Genomic DNA, 21,127 nt, shown 5'->3' with positions numbered 1-21,127 from the left:
TTTTTACCATTCAGGGAAAGTCATGGGAATTGGTGAGAGGCTTCAGAAATAAAGTATTTCAACCTGAAGCTTCTCTATATTTCCCACCAAGTATTTGCATTGCTGCCTTTCCTTTCTATTGATATGGTCATGTCACTCTTCCCATTATATGGTGATCTCTTATTCATCTGATATGGACTCTTCAAATTATAATGTTTAGTGCTGATTTCTCTTGACCCCTAGACACTCATATTTTTTTTTTTTGTAAACCCTTATCTTCTGTCATAGAATCAATACTCTGTATTGGTTCCAAGGTTGAAGAGTGGTAAGGGCTAGGCAATGGGGGTTAAGTGACTTGCCCAGGATCACACAGCTAGAAAGTGACAGGTCGGATTTGAACCTAGGACCTCCCATCTCTAGACCTGACTATCATTCCACCTAACCACTTAGATGCTGTCTGGACCCTCATACCCAACTGGCTCCAGAATATCTCTCTGCCTGGATAATCTCCCTAAATCATCAGATTGAATGTGTCCAAAACAAAGTTAATTATCTTGATCCCTAAACCTGTACATCTGGACTAGTCTCAGAAGTCTCAAACACTAAATTAGAAAGCCTCAATTTTAAACAGTTGATTTTATAAATGGGACAAAATGAGTCCTGGATTCTTACTTGATTAGCTCAGATACATTTTTGATCTCAAAGCCTCTGAGTTGGAAGGAATTTCAAGTTCATCACAAATATTCCCTTCCCAGCATCTGGAAGAATGCCTAGCACACAGTAGGCAGGTTTGTGATCTTGTTCTTGACTTTGGCTCATCTTCATTTCTCACATCTACTCAGTCGCTATATCTCAGCAATTCCAGGTTGTACCAACTATCATGCCCTTTCCAGTCCCACAGCTACTGCTTTAGCTTGACCCACATTACCCCACACATGGACAATTGTAATAGCCTTACAAACCTTTCCCCGCTCTAGTCTTTCCTTTCTCAAATGTATTCTTCAAATCACAAAATAATTTTGCATATGCTTGACTTGGATAATTGTAGCCTCTCTGCTTAAAAACCTTCTCTGGATCCCTCCTGCCTCCTGAAGAAAGTTCCCTCTTTAGAGCCCCCGAGAGCTCTTCAAGGACCAAGCTGGAGCCAACTTTTCCAAACTCAGCTTCTATTCCTTCTCTCCAGGTTACAGCCAAATTGGACTAGCCCAGGCTGTTTTCTATGTATAGAATGTCTCTTCCCTTCCTCCCATCTATATCTATTGAATCCCTTTCCTTATTTTAAGACCCACTTCAAAGGATGCTTCCTCCTGGGAACCTTTCCCCACTCTTCTTTGTTACTAAATGATCTTTCCCCATCAGACCTCAATGTACTCAATGATACATTGTTTATTATAGCTTGTTGTGTGACTGGCATTCCTTTAGAGACCACATGCTCCTTGAAGGCAGTACTTGTCTTTTACTTATTCTCTGTATGTTTTCCGGAGCCTGCCACATAGTAAAATCATTATTGTTGTTCACTAGATTTGTTGCAGATTTATTGAAATGAATATAATGCAAAGTGTAACATGGGAAGAAAAGACCTAGGAGGGAAAGGTCAATGCTGATTGGCAGGCACAGAATCATAACATTATAATCAATCATGGCAATCCTTTTAAATACCGAGTGCCCAAACTGCAACCCTAATGCTGCATGTGAGCCACCCCATTACCCCAGACAGGGGAGGGAGGAAGAACTCCCATTGGGCTACTTGGTAGAGGGGCAGGGCATGGGAGAAATGTCCTCAGGCAACAGTGGAGAGGGAGAAGAGAGCAGCCCCTTCCAGCAAGGGTTCCATAGGTTCACCAACATGGCAATAGACTATTAATCTATTATAACTAATTCTATTAATCTGTCATGTTCTTATTATTCAGCTATGTATGAATCTTTGAGATAGCTTTTAGAGTTCTCCTGGCAAAAATACTGGAGTAGTTTCCTTCTCCAATTCCTTAGGAAACTAAGGCAGACATGATTCAGTGACTTACTCAGGGTCATACAACTAGTAAGGGGATGAAGCCAAATTAGAATTCAGGTTTTTGGGGGCAGCTGGGTGGCTCAGTGGATTGAGAGTCAGGCCTAGAGACGGGAGGTCCTAGGTTCAAATCTGGCCTCAGACACTTCCTAGCTGTGTGACCCTGGGCAAGTCACTTGACCCCCATTGTCTAGCCCTTACCACTCTTCTGCCTTGGAGCCAATACACAGTATTGATTCCAAGACGGAAGGTAAGGGTTTAAAAAAAAAAAGAATTCAGGTTTTCCTGACTCTATCCATTGTGCCATCTAACTGCCCATTAATCTACTATAATTTTATTTAATTATGGAATTAGGAAGAATATTAGAAATTATTAGTCTCATTTTATAAAGGAAGGAAATGAAGTGGTACAATTTGCCCAAGATGGCATAGCAAGCTCTTTTGGAAAGTCAGTCAGTGAGTAAACATTTATGAAATGCCTTTTATGTGCCAGGCACTCTACAAAGTTCTAGAAATACAAAAAGAGACAAAAGATGATTCCTGCCCTCAAGGAGCTCACAATCTAGTAGGAAAAAATACCTCCAAAAGAGGGAAGGAAGTGAGGAGTGCCAATGGATGAGATGGAGTTAGTGGATTTTCCAGACATCTCCAGGCTAAGATTGATGTCCACAGTTACCCTCTGCCTTGCTGTCCAGGCAACCTTGTCCAGAAAATGTGGTCTGTCATTGGCCCAAAACAAAGTTTGTGGTGATAGACACCTGCTGTGGACTCTGCAGTGATCAGGCTTGCTTTTAGTGAGTCAGACCTTGTTTGCCTTTCCACTCTATGTAAAGTAGACGCATACACCGGAAAGTAGCAGAAGACAGAGGAAGAGCCAGTAGCTCCATTTAGAAGCCATTTTAGAGGCAGGGAAACTTCTAGTTCAACTTTTTCAAAGCACTTGGGTGAAAAGGTGATAGAGCGCTGTACTGGGAAAGTCTGGACTGGAGTTCCAGAGACATTACTTCAAAGCTATATGTTCCTGGCCAAGTCATTTCTCTGAGCCTCAGTTTATTTATTTATTTTTTCTGTTACATGAGTATAGTAATACTTATTCTATTTCCCTGTGGGCCTTGTAAGGAGCTTATCTGATAATTAATCAAGTCAATCAAAGAGAAAATAATTTTCTAAGGTTTTCCAATCATCAATCAACATTTATTAAGCATCTATTTTGTGCCAGGCAAAATGAAGCAAAAGACTGTCCCTGTCCTCCAGGAGTTTACAATCTAAAAGAGAGACAACATGCAAACAAATATATACAAATCAAGGTGTATACGGAAAAAAAAAAAACTAGCAAATAATTGGATAATTGATAAAGGGAAGGTGCTAGAATTAAGAGGGGTTGGGGATGATTTCTTATAAAAGGTAGAATTTTGGTTGGGACTTGAAGCTAAGGAGGTCAGTAGTTATAGTGGAGGAAAGAGAACAATCCAGGCATGGGCCAGGGGAAATGCTCAGGGCCAAGAGATGAGACTCTTATTCATGGAACCATCAGGAGGCCAGTATCACTAGACCAATGAGAATGTGTTTTGAAGTATTTTATAAATAAAGCACCACTATGTAAAAGGCAGTGGCCACTGTTATTATCACTGTACAGCTAAAATACTCTATCATAATAGTAAAATATAAAAGAGAAATATTTGTTGTTGTTCAGTTCTATTTAACTCTTTGGGACCCCAATTGGACTTTTCTTGGCAAAAATACCAGAGTGAATGTCATTTTCTTCTCCAGCCCATTTTATAGATGAGGAAACTGAGGCAAACAGAGTTGAGTGACTTGCCCAGAATCATAGCATTAGTAAGTTTTTGAAGCCAGATCTGAACTCAGGAAGATGAATCTTTCTGACTTCAGTCCTGGCACCCTACCCACTGTGCCACCTAGCTACCCTAAAAAAGAAATATACTACATATTAAATTTAAAAATAGAAATATACTAAATACTAGTGGTAACTGAAAAACAAGCCATAAACTATACTATAGAATAGAAAGGTGACTGGCTCTGAAATCAGAGGCCCTGGGTATAAATTCTATGTCTCATGCTTCCTACTCATGTAATTAATTGCTTAAACTTCCTTGGCCTCACTTAACTCCTCTGTAAAACTAGGTTTGGACTATATAGCTTTTGAAATTGCTCCAAGTTCCACCTCTAGGATTCAGTGATATTTGTTATAAAAGGGCAAAATGAGATTAAAAAATAGATATTTTATTGGTATCCTTGATCTTTATTTTTTCCGAGTTTGGGGAAATTTTATTTAATTAATTAATTCAGAATATTTTTCCATGGTTACAAGATTCATGTTCTTTCCCTCCTCTCCCCCCAAACTCCTCCCATTGCTGACACACTATCCTTGATCTTTAGACCACAACCATTATAACCCCACTTCCTCCAAATTTAACCCTCCCTCATGATGGTGTACAATTATCATTCAACAAACGTTTTTTAGGTGCCTACTGCATGTAGTCATATACATTGCAATTCCTAAATATTGAAGAATGGGGCAGCTATAGAGGTACAGTGGATAGAATGCTGGGACTGGAGTCAGGAAGACATCTTCCCAAGTTAAAATCAAGCTTCAGATACTTACTAGCTGTGTGACTCTGGGCAAGTCACCTTATCTTGTTTGCCTCAGTTTCTTTCTCTGTAAAATGAGCTAGAAAAAAATGGCAAACCACTTCATTATGTTTGCCAAGAAAATCCCAAATGTGGTCACAAAAAATTGTACACAACTGAAATGACTGAACAACAACAAGAAGACAGAGACAAAAAATAATAAGCAAAAACCTCAGACACAGAGACAATGTCTGACAGTGAGCAGAAAAATCCGAGCTAGCCATTCTTCAATCTCTCTCTCATCTTCCTTCACTGTTTTTTTTCCCCATTACTGAGAATTCACCATCCTATTAGAAATCTTTTCATTTATATTGTTGTATTTGTGTATATCTTGAAATGAGATTCTAAAAGGAATCTTACCTTGTTTTACTATTTATTTTGAAGGCAACTTTGAGGGGATATGGAAGGAATTCTGACTGATCAATTCCTGATTAGACTAGGGAGGAATGTGTAAGAACTAGTACAAAGGGTCTGGACCCTGAGATCCCTTCCAAATAAGATTGGGTGAGATAAACCCAGACTTGCGTTATTATATTGTTTCTCCATCTAGAGATGAATAGGTTAGAAACATTTGTCCTAAAACAGTTTTGAAAACTTGTTTCACTCTAGGCTTTGGTTACCACGAAGTAATTTTAGCTCTGGTTCTTCACTTTTGGGGGTAAAATGATTTGAAATTGGCTATTTAATCTCTGGTTTAAATTATGAATTGTAGAGCTTAGGTGTGAAATTAATAAACTAGCATTCAATTTCCATACCTTATAACAAGATTTTAGTTTCAAAGAAGAACATCAAAAATACAACTATAGCCCACCTCATATGTGACTCTGTTATAAGATAGGTCTGAAAATCACGAGGTTTCTGAACTTAATATTATTTGGGATTATAATTTCCCTCCTTCTTATAAAGTCTCCCTCTCTTGGAGCATCTAGGTAGCACCAATCCTGGTGTCAGGAAGATTCATTTTCCTGCATTGAAATCTGGCCTCAGATATTTACTATCTATGTGACCTGAGAGAATCACCTAACCCTATTTACCTCAGTTTCCTTGGCAGTAAAATGAGCTAGAGAAGGAAATGGCAAACCACTCCAGTCTTTTTTGCCAAGAAAGTCCCAAGGAGAGTTGGCCGTGGCTGAAATTACTGAACATCAACTCTGCCTCTGATGATTAATGGGAATTTGCCTACAAAATATTTAGATTCCATTAAGTAAAAGGATCTATACTGACACTGAGAAATATAAGAATTATTCATCTCACTCACTGCTCAGAAGCAGAGTTAAAATTCTATTATACAAGGGGCAGCTAAGTGGTTCAGTGGATTGAGAGCCAGGCCAAATTTAGTTTCAAATCTGGCCTCAGACACACCATAGGTGTGTGACCCTGGGCAAGTCACTTAACTCCTATTTCCTAGCTCTTATCACTCTTCTACCTTTGAACCAATACATGATGTTGGTACTAATATGGAAGATAAGGGTTTAAAAAATGAAATTAAATTACTTAAATTACATTATAGAAGTCAGTCACAAAACAATGAATGATGGTGGCCATTTGTCAGAAATACCACAAGAGGGACTGTATGTATCCAATAGGATCATAGGAAAGTGAGCCATTCTATGTGATCTCTTGCATTGTTTAAATTCAGTCATTCTTTCCTTCTACTCATACAATACAACAAAGTTTTACTGTTTGCAAGGAGTCATTCAGGATAGTTGAGGTTTTCAGATAGCTAAGGGCTTTCCCCTTTTCAGAAAGAATTTTATTTCATTTTATGGACATTTTAACAAAATGGTACACTTTCCTGTCTTCTTGATTGGAAAGAAGGAAACAAGCATTTTCAGGTGATTACTCCATGCCAGGCACTCTGCTAACTCCAGGAGATAGATACAAGCAAAGGGAAAGATAGTCTCTGCCCTTAAGAAGTTTAAAATCTAATGAGGGAAAACAACACACACACACACACACACACACACACACACACACACACACCACACACACACACATACACACAAAGATGGAAATAAGTGGGGTTTGGGAGGGTCTGGAGATGAAATTACCCTACATGAGGGTATAGTTTAGAGTCTAGAAAGATAGGACCAGAGCTCAGATGAGAACAAAGGCAGGTCAGGGTGGGTCCCTTCACAATATGGAGGCTCCAGGAGAAGCATGTCAATGGGAGAAGGAAATGCCAATGGGAAATGGGAATGCCAATGGGAGAAGGGAATGCCAGTGAGACATGGGAATGCCAATGGGAGAAGGGAATGCCAGTGAGACATGGGAATGCCAATGGGACTTGGGAAATCTTCCTATGGTAGGAATATTCCATTATGAAAAGGCCACAGGGATATTAAAATGTTCCAGGATAAGGAACCCCAAATATGATGGAAGTTCCAAGTTGCAATAGTAGCTGAGCTGTTTTGAAATCTAAAAGTGAAATAAGCCGCTTCTGCAGGTATTAGACCATCTTTGAAGGTATAGCCCACCTCCCCAAAAGGCAAAATGATCTCTTATCAGGGACACAAGAGAGAGAATTCCTGTTCAGGCACAGGCTTCACTAGTTGATTTCTGAGGGAGCAGTGGTTGCAATGGTTATGGTGATGGTGATGATGAAGATAAGGATGAGTGTGAAGATCAGGTTCAACTTTTTTTTGTTTTGTTTTGTTTTCAGGTTCTGAACTTTTTGAAGGAATTGAAGGTCCCTTTATAAGTTTCCAAGAAGTCTATCTCTGGAAAGGTGAGCTTTATGGGGGAGCACCAGTACTCAAATGGATCTATGATCTCACTGATTTGGATATTCCCTCCAACCATGCTGATCCCAACCCATGCTCTCCTGCTTATCTCATGTGGCTATTGTCCATTCTCTCCCACACATTCATCATAGGGAATCTACCCCATGTGCTGGAGGACTTCTTCAGTTTCTCATGCCCTCCCAAGGCACCAGACGAGCGCCAGGGCTCTCCACCTGACATCCCTCACACTTGCCTCATGACCAACCCATCCTCTTCATATTATATAATTCCTTGATGATTTCTTTTACATCTATTCCTAATTGATTATGTGTTGCATTCTGCTCACTCCAACCCAGTCCTTCTCTGTAGTTCTCAATGTGATACTTAATTTTGGTCCTTCAAAATCAGTGATAATCTACTTGCCAAAGAATAAAAGTAACTCAGGGGATAAGGTGCTAAACCTGAAGTCAGGCATATTCATCTTCCTGAGGTCAAATCTGGCCTCAGACATTTACTAGCTTTGTCACCTTGGGAAATCCACCTAACTCTGTTTGCCTCAGTTTCCTCATCTATAAAATGAGCTGGAACCACTTCAATATCTTTGCCAAGAAAATCCCCAATGGGAGAAGGTACGTGGTTCAGTGCATAGAAAGTCATCTATAGAGATGGGAGATTTTGGTTTCAAATCTGGCCTCAGATATTTCCAAATTGTGTGATTCTGGGCAAGTCACCACCTGATTTATCTATCCTTTATTGCTCTTCTTAGAATTAGTAATTAGTAATGATGCAAAGACAGAATATAAGGGTTTAAAAATAAATAAATTTAAAGAAGAAAAGAAAATCCTAAATGGGGTCACGAAGAGTTAGTCAGGTCTGAAGAATACCAACACCATTAGCATGTTTATTATGTGAGGAATTGAATGCATTTATTAATTTATGCATTCATTACCCTAGATACACTCCCTGCATACTCAGCTACCCTCAGGGATAAGAACACTTACTAACTAGCCTATGAAATAGGAGGGCCTCTGCTTATCTAGCAGATACAGCATCTAGTTAAAAGGATTTGGAAACATAAGAAAGGAACTGGGGTGGAGAAATTGGCCACTTACCTAGGTCACTGGGAGATAAGAACTGTATTTACTAGCAGTGGCCCTTGTTTCTAATGTAGATGTAACCAGTTCCCATGAGGCCTTTTGCTTTTAGCATCAATAGGCCTTAACTGTTCCCACTTGAGTCCAGTCCTGATGGGAGAGATGATAGCTTATATGGTGAGTCAGACTTGAAGCCCTGAAAAAACTGGGACGACCCTAAGGGTTTTCTTTAAACCCAATGGTCCAAGTGGCTCAGGCTAAACATTCTCTAATGGCTTCTTAAGCAGTAAATGATTGCCCAATTATGTTACAAATATAGATTTTCTCTGTGACAATGGACACCAGCATGTTTAAGTATTATAGGATTGCTATTTTAGTTATTTTAAGCACTTTAATACATATTAAAGAATATTATGAAAAGTGTATTAAATTACTCTGATTATTCACAATAGCTTTTTTTTTTTGGTGCTATTCAAAGGAGTTTGCAGAACAAAGAAAGTTGGAACTACTGCTTTGGCTCTGTACCTTTGTCTTTGAAGCCTGCTCACCTCCCCCAAAAGCATTCATAGAATCCCATTCCTGGCTCCTGGCTCTCTTCAAGCCCTCTTTCTCTTCCCAGTGCCTCTGGGGCAACTTATTCCTGGCAGACCTCATTTTTGGCAGACACCCAATTCTAAAGGCCAAGATGTTTTCTGCTAATGGCCTGGCTTAAAGTGTATCTCAGGCAGGAGTTGTGCCAGTAAAATTTAACAACCAGCTCTGGAAAAAAAAAAAATTTAAACAGCATTTTTAAATTTAATCTGCATCAACATGTTCTTCATTACTCCCTTAAATCCAGACAATCAAGAAAACAATAAATGGAGCTCTGATTTATAGCATTTGCAAATTTCCAAAGGGTAAATGCTCAATCCATTCTAATGAGGGCATTCACCTGACTCCAGCACACCCCTGATCCTGGGCACTTGTAGATTTGCATTTTTAAAATGGGATTTGCAGTCCATAGAGCTTTGCCTGAGACCCCCTCTAATCCCACTGCTTGGGTAATAATTAAGGTAGGAAATACAGAAACAGTTCCTCATTTCCTGATGTTTTGGTACCAAGAGGAGAGATTCTTCTTCCTTTCCCCCTTTATTTAACAGATGGAAAGAAAGACACCATATAATGGAGTGCTCTTAGATCTGAGTGTTTTCTATTGTTTCCAAGGTATCCCCATGTTAGCAGCAGACATTTTTTATACTCACAGATTCTGGCCAGTATTTTCTGTTAATATTGAAACATTATAAGATTGATCAAAGTGCTGCACATCCTCAAATATATCTGTATCGCCCACACCATCGGGGCTGTCTGAAAGCTGGTCAACCAAGCCCATCACATACCAGCCAATTAAAATCCTCCCTGGCTGACTTGATCTTCATTGACAGTTCAGGAGCCAATTTCTTCAGTGGAAATAGCTGGCATTTACACAAGTTTGCAGAGTACACTTTCTATATGATATGACATCTCATTGGATCCTTACAAATTAACTTTCTAAAGGAGCTGATGTTATCCCCATTTTGTAGAAGAAATTGAGGGTCAGAGAAATTAAGTCAGGATCAGATATTCTTTGTATTCCTGGCACATAGTGGGTGCTTAAAATATCTGTTGACTATGCATATGAGGCAGGATTTGGATCCTGGATTTCTGACTACCAGTTCAGGATACTATCTGCTTACACTACCTCCTTACCTAATTTTCCTTCTAGTTTTAAGAGACTGAAATATTCCTGGAGCCCATTGCTTAGGTAAATACTTCAAGGATCCATGAACGAATTTATGTATAGCTGGACCTATTCTTTGAGGGCAGAACCATTTTTTCCCTATTCCTTAAATTCAGAGTGTACAATGCCAGACATAAAAAAATTGCTTAATAAAATTTGTTGATTGACTTGCCTTGAAAGGATTCTTGAAAGGACTTGACTTGAAAGAAGAGAAAGAAGGGAACAAATTTTTGTTAAAATCTCTACTATATGCCTGACACTGTGCTAGGCACTTTGCAATATTGTGTTATTTAATCCTCACAACTGTCCTCTGATGTAGGTGGATGTAAGATTCCCAATTTAGAGATGAAAAAAAAAAGAGGCAAATCAAGTTTAGTGACTTGCTTAGAATCTTATAGTTAAAAAGTAGCTAAGACTGAATTTGAACTCAAATCTTTCTAACTCCCCGCCAGCGTTCTAGCCACTGTGCCACGTACCTAATAGCATTTGAACCCTCGTTAGTGATTTGATAACTTCTCCTTGTTACTTCCTCCCTGGATTCAGAGTGACTGGTTCTTCTTTTCTTCTAGACTCAGATGTGGCCACTCGGACAAAGTCTACAGAATGTAGCCTGGATGCGGTTCAAGGACAGGGCCCTCCACCAATACCAGGTAACCATAGTTTAGTGGTGGATTTTTCATGCACATAGATTGTTGATATTTTAAAAATATAAATTAATTTTAAAATACATTAAAATATAAATTAATAAAAAATATAAAAAATTAAAATATACATCTATATATGCATATGCATATGTGTATATATGTAGATTTTGTTTTCTGTGAAACTATTTATCTTATATAGTGAAGCTTTCCTTGCCACAAAGGAAGATAATTAGGCATAATTATTGACCCAGCATCTGCATTTGACTGCACAGGCAACATTGGAGAGGATGTCATGCCAAGGTCAGCCAAAGGAGTGAGGATGTTTAACCTACAGAGAATTAGAATTTGTGGGGCAGGTGGAGTTTATGTATGCAAGTTTAGGAATGGTTGCCATATGTGAGAGTTACTTGATTCATTCTATTTGCAATCAAGATGGAATGAAGAACAGTGGGTGGAAACTACAAGGGGTATATTTCCTTTTATTAAAACAAAAAGTCAATGATGACAGAGACCTCTTTTCAAAGCCTTTTTAATCAATCAACCAACATATATTAAGTGCCTACTATGTGCCAAGCACTGGGCTAAGTGCTGGGGATACAAAAAGAGACAAATGTAGTCTTCAAAGATTATGTGTGTGTGTGTTTATAGAGGAAGCAAATTTTATACAGGATGTATGGTAAATTGGATAGAGTGTCCACTTGGATTCTGAAAGACTTGAGTTCAAACTGACCTTAAACACTTACTAGTTATATGACTCTTGGCCAGGCCATTTAATTTCTTTTAGTCTCAGTTTTCTTATTTGCAAAATGAGGGTCATAAGAGCACCCACCTCAAAATGTGGTTGTGAGGATTAAATATGACCACATTGACTTGTCACAGGGAGATTAAAAAAGATCCTGCCAGTACTTTGATTTATCTACTGCTGACTAATTTCTTCTTCCTCAAGTTTCCATGGAAACTTGGGAACAAGAGCTAGACATGAGGCTCAGGGTGTTCACTGGCACCAAATAGCCAACAGTGTCAGTGAGTGCCTATGGATCAGACATATAAGAGATAGAAGGATACTTAGAAACCATCTCATCGAATACTTTTTGTTTACAGATAAGGGTTAAAGGATTTGTCTAGGATCCCTCAAGTTGTAAGTAACTGTGTTGGGATTTGAACCCTTGGGCTCTCACTTTCCAGGAAGGATTCTTTTCACGATACTCTACCACATCTTGTTACTGACTCTTCACAGATCCTTGAGGAGATCCTTCCAAATACTGAGTCCCTAACTGTGAAGCATCTAGAATCATGTTGGATTGAAAGTCCTTCATCAAGAGGGAGAGGACTATTGCATTCATTTGGCATCTCTTCCTATGTAGAATGATAATTGGGCAAGTCAATGGCAGAGGCTTGGAGAGGGAAAGGAGAGACAGGGAGAATATAAAGCCTAATCAGTTTTTCATCTTTTCAGCTAATTACATGCCAATGTCTCAAAATAATAATGTGAATTTGGAGGAAATCTTTGTCATATTTTAGTTTCTTTGTTTTGGTCTGGCATTCTGTGTCTCGTGTTCTTTCCTTGGGGGTCTCTGCTAGAGTTAGTGGAGTCTCCCTGATATTCAGAGCAATGAAAAAATAATGGCTCCCTTTCTCTATGGGCACTGACTGGCACACACAGAGGAAAACAGAGGGAGGTACAAAGAGGACAAGCCCGGATCTTGATAAGTCAGAAGGCTTCCGCTTCACCTTTCGAAAGAAAACAAGCAGTAACCATTTTTGAGGGTTCAAACACAAATTTAGTGTTTGACAGTCTTAAGTGGAACATTTGACTGAAAAAATCAAGAGACCCGGCTTCTTGAAATAACTTTTGATTCATACTGTGCTCATCTTTCTGCCCCCTCAATTTCACAGGTGTCAGGAGTTTTAAGGCAACGTCGCATTCATTCTCCTTTTTTGTAGTGGAAGGAACCCTGAAATGGGCATGGGAGTCATGTGATGGGCATCCAGGTCCTGCCTTTGCTACTAATTAGCAGTGCCATATTGGGAAAGGATCAACTTTGCTGAGACTCAATTTCCTTATCTGTAAAATTAGGAGATTGAGCTGGATGGCCTTTAAGTTCTTTTCCAGTTCCAAATCCTTGAACCCAGACTTAAGGTCTTTTCTGGATCTGATGTTCTGTTGACATTCTAATATCTAAAGACTCTTTCAGTTATAAAATTCTTTGTTCTAAGGGCTCTTTCATCTTTAACATCATGGGTATTATGTTTTCACATTTTATATTCTTAATTTTTTTTTGAGTTCCAAATTCTCTCCATCCCTCCTTCCAATTCACCATTCTCTCCCCCCACCCTAAGAAGGTAAGCCGTCTAATATAGATTTTACACTCACATTTTATGTTCTAAGGATCCTTTGAGTTCTAACATTCAATTTCCTAATTAACTTTCATAGTCTATGTCTCTTAGAGAACCATCTCAACTTTTCTATGACTTGGTTAATCATGTTATTTTCAGTTGCTTTTGTTTGGGGCATTTGCTTCCATTTGTAAGTTGGTTCTTGTGAGGTTAGTAAGCACAGTGGTTATGTACAATATAAGTGCATAATACCAAGAATAACATATGCACCAAAACTGAGTATAATTATACAAGGAAAAATGGATATTTAACAACTAAAAACTTTTCAACTATTTTTGGGGAAAAGATCAGAACTAGGTAAAGAATTTGAGTTATAAGAATCACAAGAAGTTCAACATGAAAAACTAATTACAAGGGATTCAATAAACTCTTGCAAGTCGAACTGTTTACTTCTTATAAGGGAAAATGTTAACTGTAACCCTTAAGAATAATATCACTACCCAAGTAGTTTGAAAGAGCAGAGATAGATAAAAGGCTTGAGGTTAAGTTGAATATAATGGAATAAGTAAGTGTATAATAAATGTTAATTGACTGACTAACTGAATGGTTGAGGTTTAGAAATCTGTTTTACAGAAGGTGGAAACTAGTCCAGGGAAAGATTTATTATATAGGTCCCCAAGAAGTCAACGAAATCTCTGAGTGAAATGATAGCCAGACCCCACCACGATGCTGCAGAAGTTGGTTAGCTAATACACCTAACCTATTTTCTATGCAGATAAAAGGATGAAAGGAAGTCTCAATGGAAAAGAGCTCTATTTTAGACATTTCCACTCTACCCCTATTTGAGCATCTTATTTTCAGTATTACAGTCTTCAAACTGCCAAGATTCTTGGTTTGTTTTCTTATCCTTTTAGAAACATGCAATTTAGTCTGGAAAAGGATACATTCTCTAGTAAAATGTGCCGGCATTCATAAATGATATCTCCAAAAAAAATCTATGCTTCTATGAGACTTTTGCAAATCTTCTTAGAGACTTGGTTTCCCTGTCTATAAAATAAAAGAACTGAACTAGATGTTTTCTAAGATTCTTTCCATCTCTAACATTCTATATGTGTTCTGACATTCACTGTTAATAATGTCTTATTGTAGGCTCTTTAAGGAAAAGGACTGTGATTTTTATACATATATCCCTAGTGTCTAGCATAGTGCTTGGTAAAAAATAGGCATTTAATAAATTATAGGCAGTATGGGATGATGGAAATAAAGGATTTTGAGACAGAGGACCTGTGTTCATAGCGTGACTCTGGGATTTAATCCCTATGTGACTTTAAATCAGTCACCTTACTTCTTTGTGTCTAAGTTTACTCATCTGTAAAATTAAGGAATTGGACCAGAGAGACTCTAAGATCTATGTTTAGATGTATAATCTAATAATAATGTTAATATTAGTATATATAAATATCTCATTTTATCCTCACAAAACAACTCTGAGGAGTACCTATTTTACAGATGAGGAAATTGAGATTTTGAGAGGTCAAGTGACTTTCTTAGGGTCACACATCTACTTTTGACTGAGGCAGGATTCTAAGATCTTCCGGAGATCCCAAATCAAATTCTCTGTATGCTACCCAGTGCTTAAAATGCTTCTTTTTTTTTTGTTGTTGTTGCTTCTAGCTTGAATTGAATAGTTGATATTCTAACACTATAGATGAAGGTCCTGATCAGTTCTAAGATGGGAAGGGAGTAAACTTTTATTAAAGACCTATTATGTGCCAGGCATTGTGCTTAAATACTTTACAAATATTATCTAAAAGTCTTGAGATTTTAAATTAAAGTCAACATGCAGTTTTCTTTCAACTCAATAATTCTTTTTCAGATTCAACAATGGAACTTTTCTCCCAAGTGAATACAGAGAGGGTTGTCATAGATGGAAACAGAACTGTGCCCAGCCAACAACACTGGCTCTTCAAGCTCCAGTTTTCAGCCCAGCAGGCAAAGCTGTGGTGTCTCTCTCGTAAGAAATTTTGGAAGTAATGAGCCCCCTTGTCAGTTGTAGAACTGGTTGCCCCCAGCTTATTCACAGACTCTATTAGGAAACATTTAGGACTTAAATAAATATTTATTGACTAATAAAACTGTATTCATACCTATGCAAAGTACTGTGAGGGTACAGTAGACTGAAGTGTTATATAATTTAGTCTTCAACTTTGAAGAAATTATTATCTAAGTGTACTCCTTACCATGCTGCCAAACACCAGAGCCACATTATTCCCTCATTATTTTTCTTTAATATCTTAAAGACACTTTCCCCTTTCCCATGACCATTCCCATTTGTCCAGACCCAGATCAAATCCTATCTCCCTCCTCCATGATCATCCCAATCTATAGTGATCCCTCCTTCCTCTCAATTCTTATAGCATATCTTGTATAGATAACTCATTGAGCACTTATCATATTAGACCTTTTATTACTAGTTTTTCCCACCTCTCTAACTACTTTGGAAGTTCCATGAATACAAGAACTTTGTCTTCTATGTCTTTTTTAATCTCACAATGTCTAGCACAGGGTCCCTCAGCTCCTTGGTGTTCCATAAATGGCATAGATCAATAATTGAAACAGACATTAGACAGTCAAAGTGAACAAAATCAAATGTCTTAATAAGGCACCCCAAGAGATCTCAAGTGGTCAATCATGAATAAATCAACTTGGTTTAACAACAACATATTGAGCATCCGTTCCCTGATTATCTCTAATTTATCTTGAATATAGGTTATCTGTACATAGTTCTCATGTTATCACCCTATTAGGTGATGAGTGCCTCAGGAGCCTTTTGCCATTCTTTCTATCCTTAGCCTTTAGTGCAGTGTCTGGTATACAGTAAGCACTTAGTAAATGTGTATTAATTTGTTGACTTATTAGAGAGCACTATGTTAGGTACAGGGCATATAAAGATGAATCTCCTTGTCTACATTCTAGTGGAAATTACATTCTAAGACTTGAGTTTATCTACCCCAATAATATAATGTAAAATGGAAATTTATTGAGAACACAGAAGAGGTCGATTGCATGCCAGCAGCTGTAGCTATCAACCAGCTTTCCCTCTAACCATCCATGGCTCAATAGCATCCCTCTCCCATAGGGGTTTCCCTATCACCTCCTCCGACTCACCCCTCACCCTTTGAATCTCTTAGAACACTAAAGCAGTTTCAGGAAGGTAATGTTGATGGGGAATCCCTGGGTTCCCCCACCCACTCAGGAACTCCCTGAAAATAATACCTTCCATCCCCTTCCTCACTGATCTCAAGGGTTCAAAGAAAGAAAAAGTTAAAAAAGAAAACAGGTCCTACCCACAAAAAGTTTGGGGAACCCCGGAGTTACATAAACTTGATGTTATGATGTAAACTTGAAATAGACTGAAGAAATCACCTTTACTTCTGTTCTGGCCCAGAGTTCAGGGTAGCTCAAAGAATATTTTCAAAGCTTCCTCTGTGATCTGCCTTTTTCCTGTCAAACAAATGGGCCGGCAGTTTGGGGAAATGTCTTTTCATACTTAATGATGAAAAATAGATAAAACCAAAGATTTGCAAAGATATCTGTAGTAGATGTTGGCTGACTAAGAGATTAACTGACTCCCTGGATAGGCTTTTGGACCAGGCAGAGGGAGAGACAGAAGCTGGTCGTCAAAGAGGAGCAATTTTCAAAACCAAATACTTCTTGTCTTACTGTAGGCTGTGCTCAGGAGAACACGTTCTGTCAGCTGGCAGAAGTCCAGAACACCAGCAGTGGGGATTTCACTTGCACACTCTTCCCAGAAGCTCAGACATGTGACAATTCCCTTACGTTCACACCTGAGAGCTGCATGTTTGTTCTTCCCTACAGACCACAGACCCTTTTCCATAAAAAAGGTGAGGCTCTTATGTTTTGGCATTGAGAAAATGACTTTCCTTTTGTAGGATATGTTTTATTATTGTACTTATTATCCATTTTTGCTATCTTTGTGGGATTTTTTCCCCAAATGATCTTAATTCCAAATAGATCCCCCCTAATCAGAGAATCATCCCTTGTAACAAAGGATAAGAAGAAAAAGAAAGAAGTTCATAAAACCAATCAATATATCATCTGTGCCCAATGATATATGTAATAGACTTCTGTGACTACAAAAAAGACAGATATGTTTTTCTCCTATTCTCAGGGGCAAAGTTTGGTCATTTTTATTGTACAGAATCCAGTTTCATACCTTCTTATTCCCATTTCCATTTCCATAGTTGTTTTCTGTAGTATTTTCCTGGTTTTTCTTATTCCATGATACAACAGCTCATATAAGCCATCCAGTGTTCCTCTAAGAAGTCAAAATTGTCCTTCCTTATTGTACAGAACATTTTATTTTATTTTATTTTATTTAAACCCTTACCTTCTGTCTTGGAGTCAATACTGAGTATTGGTTCCAAGGCAGAAGAGTGGTAAGGGCTAGGCAATGGGGGTCAAGTGACTTGCTCAGGGTCACACAGCTAGGAAGTGGCTGAGGCCAGATTTGAACCTAGGACCTCCCATCTCTAGGCCTGGCTCTCAATTCACTGAGCTACCCAGCTGCCCCATGTACAGAACATTTTAAAAGAAATTAATAAAACAGCAGAACCTTCTGTTCTGCAGACAGTAGCTTTTTCCTTGGGACTTATGACCTAGATGAAGAATAAGGTAGAGTTCCCTTCTTCTCTAAGTCAGAAGAAACAGGGAATGAGAACCATCTCTCTAGATGATTTTTTGAACAGGCATATATAGAGAGAGTATTTTCTGGCCCCAATTTCAAGGCTAGACAGAATATGTCTCTCCTCAGGGTTCCAGGGTCTCCTGAGGAATTTGTAGCATCTCTGTTCTCTTACAATACTACCCAAGCTTTGTACCTCCACTTCTGGGGGACAGTGACTAGTACCCCAGTTCTATTTACCAATTTAAAATAAATTGCTTCTACAAAGGAGTATTTATTTCAAAGCTATTGCAAGATATAAACATTTTCCCACAGTACCTTTATTATCTCCTCCATACCATTTTTGTCTTGGGGAGGGGGAATTAGGTTGCTAACTCAGCCCCTTTGTCACATTTCTTTAGTCTCACCAAATTCATCCCCAAAGGCTATATTGCTGTTCATTAAGTCCTAATCTCATCTTCCATGAGGCAGACTACTCCCACCAAGGTTGCTCCTTGGTTGCTTCTTAGGGCACTAATGATAGACTGGTTGCAATAACTAGCCTGGGCTCTGGTTCCCTCCTAATCTTCCAATACTCTCAAGGTCAAAGACATTCCCTTCACCAGGAAGCCATGAGCAAAGGAGTCATTGAGGATACCTCTAGACTGAAATGCAGCAAAGAGATGGCATGCACCAGACCCTATTGTACATGTAAAACAAGCTGAGTCAGCTGAGCTTAATTCCAAATTTACTTAGAGCTTTAACACAACCTTAAAATAAAATTTACAATTCACTTTTCTTTCATGCTTCAAGATATATAAAAATAACTTACTTTTATATTATAGTTTATAAAATGCTTTCACGTAAATCATTTTATTAGATCTATTCCCCTAACTATGTGAGGTGAGTGGACCAAATGTTATTCTTCCCATTTTGCAGAAGAGAAAACTAAAGTCAAATAAGGGAAATAACGTACAAGGACTGCCTACTTCAAAGAAGATGTGTTTTGTTTTAGGTTTGATTTAATATCCCTCCAATTACGTGTAAAGATAATTTTTAACATTTGGTTTTTAAAATTTTGAGTTCCAAATTCTCTCCCTTCCTCTTGCCCCTCTCACTTCCCTGAGATGGTAAACAATTTGATATATAGGTTATAAATGTTCAGGCATGCAAAGCATATTTCCATATTGTAAACAAAAGCACAGAACAACCAAGAAAAATGAAGGAAGTAATTAAAAATGCTTCAATTTGCATTCATACTCCACCAATTCTTTCTCTGGAGGTAGATAGAATTTTTCATCATAAGTACTTTGAAATTGTATTACTGAGAATAGCTAAATTATTCACAGTTGGTCATTATATACAGTTGTTGTTACTGTGTACAATGTTCTCCTGGTTCTGTTCATTTCATTTTGTATCAGTTCATGTAAGTCTTCCCAGATTTTTCTAAGAGCTTCTCGTTCATCATTTATTATAAAACAATAGTATTTCATCACAATCCTTTAACAATATTTGTTTAGCCGTTCCATAATTAATCCTCTTATCCTCTCAATTTCCAAGTCTTTGCCACCACAAAAAGAGTTGCTTTAAATATTTTTTTATATATAGGTCCTATTTATTTTTGTTTTTTAACCTCTTTGGGAATCAGACCTGGTAGTGATATTACTGGGTCAAAGAGTGTTTAAGATAGTTCCAAGTTCATAGTTCGAAGTTGCTCTCCAGATTGGTGGGACTAGTTCACAACTCCACCAGCAGTGTATTAGTTTCTCAATTTTCACACACCTCCTTTAGTATTTGTCATTTTCCTTTTCTGTCATATTAACTGCTCTGATAGGTATGAGGTGATATCTCAGAGTTGTTTTAATGTGCATTTCTAGAATCATTAGTGATTTAGGGTTTGTTTTTTTTTTATATGACTGTAGATTGCTTCTGTTTCTTTATCTGAAAACTGCCTGTACACATCCTTTGACCACTTATCAATTGGAAAATTACTTCTATTCTTATAAATTTGACTCAGTTCTCTACTTGAGAAATGAGGTCTTTATCAGAGAAACTTTCTGTAAAAAACTTTTCACAGTTATTACTGTGTATTTCCCTTCATTCTATTTACGCTCTGTTCATCTTGCTCTCTTTCCTTTCACGCTATCCACCCTCAAAAGTGTTTTGCTTCTGACTGCTATCTCCTCTTCCTCCTCCTCCAATCTACTCTCCCTTCTAACATCCCTATTCCCCTTTTCGCCTCCTCTTTCTCTCCTACTTTCCTGTAGGGTGAGATATATTTCTGTTACTAACTGGTTTTGTATGTTATTCCCTCTTGGAGCCAATTCCAGTAAGAGTAAGGTTCAAGTGTCTCCACCTATTTCTTGCCACCCCCTATATGTTCTTTTCCCCTGCAAAAGCTCTTTCACAAGTCTTTTATGTGAGGTAATTTACTTCATTCTACCTCTCTATTCCCCCTCATCCCAGTGCCTCTTTTATATACCATTCCAACATATTCAACTCACACCCATGCTCTCCACTCTGTCTATGTTTACTCCTTCTAACTGCTCTCATAATGATAAAATGCTTAGGAGTTACAAGTATCATCTTTCCATGTAAGAATGTAAATAGTTTAATAATGCTTCTGTTATGATTTATCTTTCCTATTTACCTGTTTATGCTTCTCTTCAGTATTATATTTAAAAGTCAGATTTTCCATATAGTTCTTTTCTCTTCATCAGATATGTTCAGAAGTCATCTACTTCACTGAATATCCATTCCCCACCCCCACCCCGAAGGATTAAACTCAGTTTTGCTGGGTAGATGCTTCTTGGTTTTAATCCTAGCTACTTTGGTCTCTAGAATATCATAATCTCAATCTTCCAATTTTTTAATATGGAAGCTACTAAAACTTTTGTTTTCCTGACTGTGGCTCCACAATATTTGAATTGTTTCTTTCTGGATGCTTGCAATATTTTCTCCTTGACTTGGGAGCTCTGGAATTTAGTTATAATATTCCTTGTAGTATTCATTTTGGGATTTCTTTTAGGAGGTGATCAGTGGATACTTTCGATTTCTATTTTATCCTCTGGTTCTATAATATCAAGGTAGTTTTCCCTGATAATATCTTGAAAGGTGATGTCTAGTGAGGTCATGCCCAAAGGATCATAAAACTATGCATACCCTCTGACCTAACAATACCATTATTAGATCTGTGTCCCAGGGAGATCAGATAGGAGGGAAAGGAGCTACATGCCCAAAAATATTTATAGCAG

The 21,127-nt window shown here is 38.1% G+C and overlaps 1 protein-coding gene across 1 annotated transcript in view; it reads left to right on the top strand.

Moving 5' to 3' along the window:
* TG (thyroglobulin) overlaps positions 1–21,127 on the top strand; it is a 384,892-nt gene that overhangs the window by 138,496 nt on the left and 225,269 nt on the right. Inside the window, exons 28-31 of the mRNA XM_056821020.1 lie at positions 7,298–7,363; positions 10,778–10,858; positions 15,066–15,203; positions 16,918–17,094. Coding sequence (XP_056676998.1) covers positions 7,298–7,363; positions 10,778–10,858; positions 15,066–15,203; positions 16,918–17,094 — 462 coding nt within the window. The remainder of the gene's footprint in view (positions 1–7,297; positions 7,364–10,777; positions 10,859–15,065; positions 15,204–16,917; positions 17,095–21,127) is intronic.

This window comes from Monodelphis domestica, chromosome 3 (genome assembly GCF_027887165.1).
Source record: "Monodelphis domestica isolate mMonDom1 chromosome 3, mMonDom1.pri, whole genome shotgun sequence".
In the NCBI taxonomy this organism is placed as follows: Eukaryota; Metazoa; Chordata; class Mammalia; order Didelphimorphia; family Didelphidae; genus Monodelphis; species Monodelphis domestica.
Note: the sequence above shows the minus strand (reverse complement) of the source record. Positions and strands in the feature narration are given on the sequence as shown.